The sequence below is a fragment of the Lontra canadensis genome, unplaced genomic scaffold (assembly GCF_010015895.1).
Source record: "Lontra canadensis isolate GAN:19392208 unplaced genomic scaffold, GSC_riverotter_1.0 scaffold34, whole genome shotgun sequence".
Classification (NCBI taxonomy): Eukaryota; Metazoa; Chordata; class Mammalia; order Carnivora; family Mustelidae; genus Lontra; species Lontra canadensis.
The window spans coordinates 70,001-82,666 of record NW_022631028.1 but is presented as its reverse complement, the minus strand read 5'-3'; the positions used below and the strand labels follow the sequence as shown (position 1 = coordinate 82,666).

The window sequence follows — 12,666 nt, the reverse complement described above, 5'->3', positions numbered from 1 at the left end:
CACAATTTTGAGGGTCAGGAATCCAGGACGAGCTCAGCGAGGAGATTCTTTGATGCGTGTGGCTCTGACTGGGGTCACTCTCTGGGCCGCATCACCAGGTGGCTATGCTGGGTTGGCTGATAATCTGATATGTCTTCATGTGGCTTCTTTCTACCTATATGGAGTCTCCTCCTACTGATCTTTTCCATGTGGCATGGGCTTCTGACAGGGTGGTAGTCTCAGGGCACTCCCACATACATTACCACTGGTTTGCAAGGGTAAGGAAGTGGAAGCTGCCAGCCCTTCTCAAGACTTGGCTTGAAACTGGCATGGCATCATCTCCTTCATGTTCTGTGAATCAGAGCAGTCATAGGCCAGCCCAGACTCAAGGTGGACAGAGGAATAGACTCCGCTTTTCCATGGGGGAGTGGCTCGCCCATACAGGGAGCAAAATGACTGATGACAAGCTTCTTTGGGAATAGGTTACCACATTGGGACCTGGGCCCTGGGTCCATATTCCATTGCAGAGCACTAGAGACAGAAATAGAATAAAAGAGAGTCCAGGCTCAGAGCCAGCAAAGAAGACAGCCTGGCCTCTTACTGCAGGGTCGGTCACACCCTGTCACCTGAAGCACTTTGGTGTACAGATACCCAGCTAGCCAGGAGACAACCCACCCGGTGCCCTGGAACCCGACCGATCAAATCAACCCCTTTGCAGGTGGCAAGAAAAGAGAATGTAAAATTAATAGCCAACATTTATTGAACATGTACTACATCCCAGGCCCTGTGCAAAGGTTTTTAATATACATTAACTTGTTTAATCCTTAACCTGCACTAAAGGAATCAATAGAAATCAAATGCTTAGAATAGTGCCCTGCGCATATTAAAAACTTTGAAAAACTATCCTTTTTTAAATTAATAATTCATATAACTGCCTTTTGAGGAGTTATTGTTGTCACTATCTATTTTCAAATGGGGAAGCTAATGTTGAGAGAAGTTAATTCCCTGGCCCACAACTGGAAGGTGATAGAACTAGATGCCAGCCTCAGTGTTGAACTCGTCCCTCCACCTCCTCTCACTCTTACCCCTGCACTGTATTGCCCATGCTGCCTAAGAACAAGAGACCCTTTCAGCCCTTCCCACAGAGGCAACAAATACCAGTTCCTTTTGCCCACACTTTTTTTCAATGTCCTTTTAAGACTGCTGTAACTTAAAAACCAACTACAAGAAAATGCTAGAAACCTCTGTCCTGGGTACTAAGTAAAGAGTGCCATGCCCAGAAGTTCATTCTGTCAACAGATTTGTACTGAGCCCCTGCTATGTATCAGGAAGTGTAGGCACTGAGGAGAGAGAGAAGTTCTTACTTTTCTGTTTTGTTTTCCTTTTATAGAGATTTTATTTATTTATTTATCAGAGAGATTGAAGGAATGAGCACAAGCATGGGGAGCAGCAGGCAGAGGGAGAAGCAAGCTCCCCGCTGAGCAAGGACCCCAATGTGGCACTCGATCCCAGGACCCTGGGGTCATGACCTGAGCCGAAGGCAGACGCTCAACCGACCAAGCCACCCAGGTGTCCCAGTTCTTACTTTTCATAGACACAAGGATGGTAATAGATGATAAAATTCAACATAAGAGAGATGATTATTTTTAAAGATTTATTTATTTGAGCGTTGGCGAGAGGGGCAGAGGGAATCTCAAGTGGACTCCCCCACTGAGCACAGAGCCCATAGTGGGGCTCATCCCACGAGCCACGAAATAATGACCTGAGCCAAAACCAAGAGTCCAACCCTCAACCGACTGAGCCACCCAGGTGCCCTGAGAAATAATTATTTGTCCCTGGTGGTGGTCCTACATAACATTTTTACATGCTGAACTGCCTCAACTTGCAAAACAGTAGTAATCCAGATCTCTGTGATCGCCTGGGTTAGAAAAATGGAGAAAGGCACAAAATAGCAAAATGATCCTTACAACTGAAATCTCAAAAGCCAAACGCTGAAGTAAATGTTGCTAGCCCTGTGAAGTAGCGGCGTGGCTGGTCGTTTCTAGGCAATAGCGGAGAAATCAGCTCCAAGCTCTGATGAAGTCAAACAAACTGGGGTGGCTTTAGCTTGTGTGGAGAATAAAACACTTCCTTGGTTGATGTTTTCTTAAGCGACCGTGGTGAGAAAGGAGAGCTCAGACAGTCACTAAGGCAGTAGTATCTGTTCAGACTTCTTTTTTCTTCCATCTTTGAGTCTTACCCACTAGATTCCTGTTTGCAAAAAGGGCCTAATCCACTTTTTCTTTCTTTCTTTCTTTCTTTTTTTTTTTTTTTTTTGTCTGTGCATTGATTTAATAGTATCAAACCCTGAGGTCCTCGTGGTCTGCACCTGGGTTGCTTTTTCCCCTAATGAAGCAAGAGAAGTGGTTTAAGCCCCCACCGTGCTCCCTATCAAAGCTACACAATGATTAACTCAGGTCCCCTTATTAGGACCAGGCAGAAGAAAATCCCTTAGTCATCAGCATTGTGAAAATCCCAGGATGGTGAGTGTTCAATGAAAAGATTACCTTGGGCACCTGAAAAATAATGGAAGAGCTCAATAGAGAAACCATTAAGCCTGTCTACATACACTAAGTCAGGTGGAGGGTCAAGGTAATTAGCTGGGACATTCAGGCCAGAAAAACCGTTTTGGACATTCTGCCCCAACTGAGTCATTGCAGACAATTATTCAAATCCCTCATACATTTTTCCCGGAGAAGCCATTTGAGGTTGTGTCTACACACACACACACACGCGCGCGCGCGCGCGCGCGCACACACACACACACACCCCAAAGCAAGAGTTACATATGACTTGTCGGTAAAAGTGGTTTCTATTTACTTGTTTGTTTTTAACTGAATAATAAGCAGCTTAGGGGATGGGAGGTCCAAAGCTTTGACTTCTTAGCTGCATAACTTTAAGCCAAGTCTCTTCATCTCTTTGAGCCTCGGTTTCTTCAACTGTAAAATGGAATAATTAATAGGTGGTTATGAGGATTAAATATAACAAATGCAGTATTCCTGACTCATTGCCTTATGGCAAGACATAAACACTCAGAAATGTTACTTATAGTTACTAGTTGTGGATGGACATGACTCATTCTGTGTTTGGAGAGATTGTACACTTAGACATCATTGAAGAAAGGGGCCAGGAATCATGGAACAAATGCCTTCCTCTACAGCCCCTGATGTGGTGCCTCGTACATAATAAGTGTTCTTTGCTTCAAGCATGTGAGAACATGAACAAGTTGTTCGCTGACACTTTGTCTCCCTCCCATCGTCCTTGTTTTCCCTCAGGCTTTCCTACCTTCTGTCTCCTTTTCTGACCCCCTTTCCCAGAACTGGTAAAGTCTTTCTGGGAGGTCAGGGGCAGGGGGGCCGGTGCCCATGGGTGCTGCTAGAGAAAGGGTATTCTTTGTCCCATCAGCGGGATGGTCAGAATGCAAGGATTTCAGGAAATGACATATGGATGAAGTCACGGTACTTGCCTTTTCCTTAGGGTAGCTGAGTGCCTACTTAGAAAAGGTGCCAGACCAGATATCTGAGGCAAACCCCTCCCTCTCCCCCTTATCTCCTGCACCCCAGAGCACATGGCTTGGTCCCAGAGAGCAGGAGGTATGTGATTGTTGACTATAACTGAGCGCCCTGGCTTGGGGAAATGCCTACTTGCTCAGGCCTAAACTCAGCCATCCTGAGTTAGTGAACAGACCTTTGCCATCTGCCTCAAGGTTGTGAGGGTGAGTCTCTAGTCTACAAGATGTTCGGTGAATTGGCAGAAAGTATACCAGACTGAGAATCAGCTCAGATACCTGCTGGTAACCTGGGGAGATTCTAGCATCCTTTTTATGGCAAGAAATTGCCCATGCACTAGAGATGAAGATGAAACTGTCACCACCATCACCAGGACAAGGAGCACGTACTTCATTTACACCAATAAGCCAATATTTCCAGTAACCATGAGGTAAAGTTACCTTAAGCAGCTTTTACCCTGTGCCAACACTGTCCTACACACTTAGATGGGTTATCTCATTCAGTCCTTGCAGTATCCCTTTGAGTAAGATTATGATCATCCCATCTGCAGAGGAGGCTCAGAGTGGTTCAGTAACCTGTTCAAAGTCACCAAGCTAGAAAATGGCAAAGCCAGACTTCTAATCCCACCAATGCGGAGCTCATCTTAGCCACTTCACTAGGAGGATTTCATTTAAAGTTAAAAAAAGAAAAGAAACTAGCACACACGTGCACGCACACACACTTCTGAGAAGCACTGATGGGAAAACATACATAATGACAAAATTCTGTAATATAGGTAGTATCTTTAAAGAAATGGGTGTTTTATTCATTAAAATAACATCTACATACAATGGAAAAGCATCCAGTGTAGACCATAGGGCGTGTTATTGATTTGATCTAAAGACAGTGTCTGTTGTGCACTTGAATTTTTCTGACCCTTGGCAGTAATTCTGAAGCCCTCATGGGTTGGGAGGATCTGGTCCTTCCTCTGAGAATATAGCTGGCAAAAACATATCCTATGGATACTGAAAATAAATGTGATATTTAAAGGCAGCACTGTTGACGGTAGGCAGGAATGGGTTCAGGAACCAGAGTTCTGATGCTGGCTTTGCAAATTTATTCACTCTGCTATATCTCAACGTCTATTCTCAAAAGACAGAACTGATGGAAGCTTCTCACCTCTTAAGGAGACTAGAGTCAGAAGATGAAGCAGCCTTGGAGGCAACATTGTCACCCAGGAAAGGTTCACATCCAGAGCTCTCCACAGAGCTCCTGCTTGAGCTCCTCAACCATCAGAGATGACCAGTGCCTGGATGGACCGAGAGAGCTGTTTGAACCTTCTCCTGGGGCCCTTAATTCTACTCATCCATCCTGATTCCATGCTCTAGAATCACCATGAAAAAGTTCAGTCTTTCCACATGGAATTTCCTTAATTAATACCAAACGAACATTACATTTTCTAGGCAAGATCTCTCTGTTCTCATTTTCCTTATGAGAAGACACTCCTATAACCTCATCATCAATCTCCTTAATGTTCAGTGGCCAGAACCAAAAGTGATACGCCACATTTTTCTAAACAAAAGCGGGACCACAATTCACTCTGAGCTATTTTTCCCTGTTACTATGGGATGGGAGGAAAATCACTAAGAGAGAATATAAGTCAGAAGTTATCCAGTGAGAAACAGAAGGCTGCTGGATGTAGTCAAGTGTATGGTTTTTCATTCATGACATAGAGCTTGCCTGATCTTCCCAAACTGCCTTGAAAGGAATAGAACTTGACTGGTGTCATTCTCTGAGTTGAAACTGCATGTTAGTGGTAAATGGAGAGTAGGCGTGTTTAAAGGTTGATCATTTCAGCTGTAGCAAAACTCTTACCAACTGCCAAGCACTGACTCCACAGAGCAAGGAGGCAGTTTCTAGTCGAGAAGAATTATTTTACCAGCACCTGCCCCAACAACCACTGATGTTTGAATTCCTCTTATACATTTCTGCCATGAGGGAGGAGGTCAGGAGTCCCAAAGGAAAAATAGGAGCTCAGGAGACCACATTTGAGTCCTGCCTTCTCTGCCTTCTGGCCTAGCTCATGAGCAAATGAATTCTTAAGTGCTGTGGGTTTTAGTGTTCTCATTTGTAAATAGATATGCTTCATAGCCCCCATTTTGCTGGGTGGCTTAAAGAAGAAACTGTAATGAATGTGCTTTGCAAAGCAAAAAACATCGTATAAATGTTAGATATTGTAAGTCAGGGAGACTTGAAAGAACGGAAAGCCACCTTCTTGCCCAAACTAAATTCTGCATCTGGAATGGACAGGAAAGATTTGGTGTTGGGACTCATTTAGTAGAAATGTTAATTGTGTGAAATCTGGAAAGCTTTCCTGATATCCCTTTAATGGCCCGATGTGGGCCTTCTTCTTTCGCCCACGTGCCTTTGCAAGAGGTCAGCTTTCAGAATGTCGGCTTTCCCACTGACTCATGAACGGCTTCTCAATCTGGCCATTCCCTTGCTTAATTTTCAACCACCCTGAAGCCATCACTGGTCACTTTCTTTCTCTACTGCCTTCCTTCTGCCCATTTTTCCTGGGTGACCTTTTTAAACCAGGTACCAAATGTGATATTTGTACACAGCTGGGGAGACAGCTGTGAGCAAGACATGACATTCTGTGGGACACAGACATTGTATAAAATTACTGAATTACAGTTACAGTCAGTGTTGCAAAGAAAAAGTGGAGGGGTCTAAGAGAATCTATAACAGGAGAATCTAGGAATTATCTTGGGTGCTGGTGATGATTTCAGATGTTTGGATGCATTGCCCTCTCAATAATTAACTATGTGATATGTGTGGTCAGCCTTTTAAAGTTTATGAAGCACTTTCTCATATGCTTTTTTACTAGGTCAGGTTCTCAGCCCTGTGAAGTACCCAAAATTACACCCTATTCTAGAAACCAAAGCTATGGGACTTGATGGACTTGAGGGTCAACTAGTTCTGCCACTTAACAGAATTTTGGATGCTTAATCCCAGGCTCTTGCACCCCCCCTCCCATCCCCACCATTGGTTCGCTGGTTTCTCTTTCTTGGGAGTTGGTATTGTGAAAAGTAGCTTTGGAAAAAAGAGCTATAAGTAGACATGCTCCCTTGGATCCTTTCTTAGGAGACATGTGGGTAGAAGCTGTGATTCCTGATACTGGTCTCAGCCAAAGGGCAAGAAGCCTACCTGTGATGTGAAATGTGACCTGTGCCTCGCAGTCTTTGCAGTTTCTAGTAAGACTAAAAACCCTCTCTGACCCCAAATATAGCTCATTGGTCTCACCTGTGCCTAGAGTAACATGACCTGGGTCCAAATGAAACACGCAGAAGAGCAAACATACTCCCATAGGTTTTATTCCTCAAAGCCAGCTCTTCATTGATGTAGCCCACACACAGAGCCCACTCACATTTGCTTATGAATTGATGGTCTTAGCGGCCATTTGGTCGGTGCCTACGCTGTCCCAGAACTTTGTGTGCACTAACCTTCAGATGACCCAGTTGAAATAGGTATCTACTAGTGGCTGCATTTTGCTGATGAGGTAACTGAGACTCAGAGTGCTGAAATAGCTTGCCCAAGGTCACACAGCCTGTAAGTCGTAGAGCTTGGATTGGAACCCAGATCTGACTTCGAACCCCATGCTCTCAAACACGACATTCTCTCCCCAAAACCTGAAAATAAATTTCTGCACTTTCCATCTGAGGTTTTTAGTATTTAAAACCAGGAGACAGGGGCACCTGGGTGGCTCAGTCACTTAAGCATCTGTCTTTAACTCAGGTGATGGTCTCAGGGTCCTGGGACCAAGCCCCATGTCGGGCTCCCTGCTCAGCAGGGAGTCCACTTCTCCCTCGCCCTTCCACCTGCTCATGCATGCTGTCTCTCTCTCTCTTTCAAATAAATAAATAAAATCTTTTTAAAAAGCAAACCAGAAGGCACAATAGCAGGGGCTGGGCTTTAAAAGGCTCTGGTACCCTCCCAACCCCTCCACAGATACCTCTCACCCTCTGGGTGAAGGACACCCACCTACCATATCCTCTCCCCTTGCAGATGCTTTGCTGAAACCCAAGGATTCCATTAGGACAATCTTGTGGCCAAATGACAAAAAGACTCTAGGTACAAGAAGCCACAGCAGCCTTAGTTGCTTTTCCATACTAGCAAGCCCTCTACTAATCAGTTTGGGTTTAGCTAGAGTCACTTTTCTTCTTTGTAAAGGGACAGAAAAAAATACAAAACTCCCACACCAGCTGTGGGATCCCAATCAGTAAATATTTGCTCATTTTCTTTCTTTTCCTTCTCTTCTTTCTCTCTTTTCTTTTCTTTCTTTTCTTTTCCTTCCTTCCTTTCTTCCCTTTCTCTCTCCCTCTCTTTTCTCTCCAAAGCAGTGGCTATGGCTTAGGGAAGAAAATAACCATCACATTTTATTTTTAGTATCTTTCTATGTTTCTTGGTCAGCTCCGGGTGGCCAGCCTACTGTGTTAACTGATGATGACACACAGCCCAGAGCTGTGGACCATGAAGCATGAACACCAGCCTCACTCCTGCCCTCTTCTTTCCTCTGTAGGTAAAGGCTGCTTCCAAATATGTGGATGTACCTGTGAGTATTCGAAAATTGTTTTTGTGGGGGTTTTTTGCTTTCATGAGAAATTTAATGGCACTGTTTTCATTAGTTGCTGACTTGAATCATCAAAAAGAGAGAAGTCAAGAATATTTCACGGTAAAACTTTTTTCAGATGAGGAGAGGGTATGGTTTCTTTCATCAAGAAGAAAGATCCTATTTGAGGGTAAACCCTGTTGCCTTTAATTTCATTTTCCTTGGTTTTTCTGATACAGTTCATTCTGTTATCATCCTGCCCACCTCCCCTCTGCATGCACACCTTGGGAGTAGCTGGGAGCTAGAAATTTGCACAAGGTTGCCAGTATTTTTTTTAAACAAATAAATTCTGAATTTGTTCATTTTGGGGTCAATTCTGCAATTGTCTTAAGGAAACCTTACAAAACTGCTTATAATTAGTGCAGACCTCATTAATGAAGAGAGCTCTCAAAGTTCACAGATAAAGCACTTGTGGTTGCCCAAAATTTACATTTAAATTGAGGTTAAGTACTACACATGAATGCTGGAGTGTGGGATTACCTGTGATAAGTCAGGATACATTTATAGACAGACTTTGCCCTGCCTATTAGCAAAATAAAATTGGAGAGATTTAAATATATTCCAATAAAGAGGAAAAGAAAATGATTCTGTTTCTCCATTTCTAACAAAAGAGGTGTGAGTCTATTATAAAATATTAAATTTAGAGAGCTTATCTCAACAGCCACCAAGGGTCTTGAACTGAACGTTTCTCATTCTGAACGTGGTTAAGTACCCTCCTTGTTCAAATACTTATTTGTTAAAATTTGTTTTTTTCTAAAAGGATTTATATTAACATTTAAATTCATTTCCCCAGGAAGCTAAGTGTGTAATGGTTTATTGGCTTATTTCTCAAAGGATGGCAAAATGGAAAATTGGAGTGAATTTAGCATTAGCATATATTTTGTTTGTTTAATGAAAGAATGTACAATCAATAATTATCCTTTGAATTATGCTTTGAATATAATACTTCTCATCGAGGGACCTCAGACTCCTTCACGTAGATAGTCTTTATAATGGAGAAGAGAAAAAACTCTCATATAACTGCAGCAAGGAGAGGCATTAAGTAATTTCTTTTCCCAAGCCCCAAAGTATGAACTTTCAGCTCACAGGGAGCAAACTACTCAAATTCTCTGGGCCTGTTTCTCCATCCTTAAAATAGAGGTAATAATATCCAAGCCACGGATTTGCTGTACAGATGAAATGACATGTGTATATGGGACTCTCAGCACCATACCTGACTCTCACTAGACATTTAGCAATAGGGGGCCCGTGGGTGGGGGGAAGGGGGTGCCCACACTGTATTGCACAGCTGGGAGTAGGGATGGTAGCCCTGTCCTGTACTAGTCTTCAGCAGTAACAGAAATTGAAATTCCAGGCTCCCAACCCAAGGGTCTGGTGGCTGAAGTCGTTTTCTGTAGACCTCCAAGTGGAGGGGAGAGCTCACCAACGAGGTTTGAACAGATGACCAGTAGGCAAGACCCAAATAGATGGAGAAACTTGATCTGGCAATCATTACTATCAATTGAAATTATTGGGGAGGTCCAATTATTTGGGGGACATCAAAAAAAGTCAAATATCAGCAATTTTGTGTGGTACGACCTCATTCCTACAAACCAGTTTTAGATTTATTGTAAATAAAAAAAAAAGGGGCGCCTGGGTGGCTCAGTGGGTTAAAGCCTCTGCCTTCGGCTCAGGTCATGATCCCAGAGTCCTGGGATCGAGCCCCACATCGGGCCCTCTGCTCAGCAGGGAGCCTGCTTCCTCCTCTCTCTGCCTGCTTCTCTGTGATCTCCATCTGTCAAATAAATAAATAAATAATCTTTAAAAAAAAAAATAAAAAAAAATAATTAATTAATTAAAAAAAAAAATGGACTGTACCTCTACAGGAAAGGGAACAAAAATGCATTAGCAGAGTTTACACCCTCTAGGGAGACAGAAAAAAATGATGAAGCATGTTCCAATACGTGGTATATTTACCAGTCTGATATATGATACAATAATCATAATCGCAATTGCAACCAAATCCCATAAAGCATTCACTGCACGCTAAGTGCTATTCTAAGCATGTTACATTTAATTTCTACAACAGCCTCACTTTAAAGATGAGAAAATGGAGGCACAGCGTTGTTAACTTGCTCAGGGTCCCAGGGTTGGTAAGTGGCAGAGCTGAGATTTAAACAATTCCCCTTAAACACGATGCCATCTGCAAGATGATTTTAGTACACAGACAAACATCTTTCTTAGGATAATTGAGTAGTTATTTAGTGAGTATTAGAAAAAAATGTGGTTAGTATATCAAACCCATGATTTTACCAATCATTATGGCTAAGGACAAAGGTTAACTTTAAAATTAAGTTAACATGTATTTTTATACCAGTAGTATTATAGTGAGAATATTGTGTTTTAGTACATAAGCAATTTTATAGAAAATAATAGTATGTAATACACTGTATGTATATTGTTTACTTATCCTAAATAATAGTAATCATTGACTTCTCAAAACAACTATGTGGGGGGAGGGCGGGTAGTATCAGCTTCACAGGGGAAGAAATTGAGGCATAGGAAGGTTAATAGCATGCTCACGATCACAGGGCCGGTAAGTCAGAGAGTGAGGATTTAAGTGCCAGCAGTTTGACTATGGAAACTCTGGAGCGCAGCATTAGCTCTCACTCCACCGTGGAGGGGATATGTGTGCCCTGGAAAGTGGCAGGTGCTACACATCCAGGTTTGTTGTTTTGTTCTGTTTCATTGTTTCTGTTCTCTTGTTTTGAAGAGCCAGCGACCCAGCACAGCAGCTCCCGTCACCTCTTAAATCAGTGCTCCTCACGCCAGAATGGGGAGCGTTAGTACTTGTGTTTTTGGTTTTTTGGTTTTAAATTTGTGTTTGTTTTTGTCCTTTTTGAATAGAGATTTCCAGCCCCTAGTGTCCAGAGATTCTAGTGCAGTAGTTCGGGGGCGGGGGAGGGGCTGGTAGTGGTAGCTTGGAAATCTTTTTCTAAAGAGCTGATCTGTAGCACAAGTTTGGGAACCAAGGGACTAATTTCAGTGACTCTGGACCTTGGCTACATCTTGGAAACACCTGGGGAGCTTTGACAAGTATTAGCGCTAGGTTGTCTGCCAAATTAAAACAATCTCTGGGGTGTGGGGTCTGGGCGTTAGTATTGTTTAAAACTCCCCAGGTCCTTCTCCTTGGCAGCCATGTTTAACAACCATGGATAAAATCATCTCCTGAGTTGTTTCTGGCTCTGAAGTCTATAAGTTCATCTGTGTTGCCCTGTGAGGTTTTTGGCACACGGCTTATTAGTTCAGTTCCTTGTGAGGACTAGTAGTTAGTTACATTGGAGATTTGTCTCTTAATTATCCACACTGCTGGAAAGAAGTGCTGTTACCAGTCATTCAAAACACTGCATAATGCCCAAAGCCTATCTCTTTGTCTTAGAGGTAACATTTGACCCTTTGGTATACATAGCAGATTTGCATTTCTAATTAGGGCTTGCTTAGGTGACTGAAAATGTAAATTTGTTTTCAAGCTCAGAAGTACCTGGTAGGGGCAAGCTAGGATTAAAACGTCCTATTTGTCCTAAGCCACAGAGGGGCTGCTCATCCGACACACGTGGATGGAGTTAACTATACAGAGACTCCTTGCTTTGTGTCGTATATTTGCTAAAATCCACATCCTATCCCTCCAGCCTGCCGAAGCCACATTTAAAATAAACAGTGTGAGGTACTAAACGTCATCACCTGGAGTTTTTCCCCCCACTGTGTTCAGAGAGCAATATGGTATAAAGCTAATGTAGCTAATAACATCAGCTGTTTGCCGAGAATATTTTCCATCTATAAATGTAGGTTAGCTTGTTTGTCTGGGAACAGTTTGTGTTTTCACCATTTTGTGTGGACCTTTCCTCAATGACAGAGGATCACCACGGTGACTCTGGCTTTCTCCAATAGTCACCTAGTGACCCTGTACCCACAGAGGAATCGGGACAGCTTGCCTCTGCCCTTGAGAGTCCCAGACCCCAGTGGTGGAGGAATCTAGGGGCTGGGGCTGTTGTTTGCTCAGGGCCTCAGGAAAAGTGATAGCACTGTTACCAACTCACTCATGTGTTTCAAACAATTACCCTCTTCCCCCTGCCTGGTCCACCAAAAGAGGGAGAATAAACTTGTCAGATCTGGTTGTAAAGCTGGGGAGAATGGAAGAACGTTGTGAGAGGAGACCTAGGGACTTTATTATGAGAAAATCACGTATGTTGGCATGCAGGGACTTCGTCTTCTTTATTTGATGTTGGTTTCTCTGAAGCCCCTTTCTTCTTCCTGGTTCCAAAGTAGCTTCCAGAGATAGGTAAGGCTATGAAGTGATGTATTATTGTGGGGCAGGGTGGGGAGGGGAATCATAGTGGCTCATGTTTGTATAGCAAATTTATGGCTTTTGAGGCATTTTGACATATGTTATTTTAACTGATGATCATAACAACCCCTGAAGGTAAGTAAGTTGGAGAGCCATTATTAATC

At 43.0% G+C, this 12,666-nt stretch overlaps 1 protein-coding gene across 27 annotated transcripts in view; it reads left to right on the top strand.

Annotated features, from left to right (window-relative positions):
• CADPS (calcium dependent secretion activator) overlaps window positions 1–12,666 on the top strand; it is a 467,297-nt gene that overhangs the window by 413,383 nt on the left and 41,248 nt on the right. For all 27 annotated transcript variants that reach the window (XM_032867304.1, XM_032867302.1, XM_032867301.1 and 24 more), the window contains one exon: window positions 8,089–8,121. In XM_032867304.1, coding sequence (XP_032723195.1) covers window positions 8,089–8,121 — 33 coding nt within the window. The remainder of the gene's footprint in view (window positions 1–8,088; window positions 8,122–12,666) is intronic.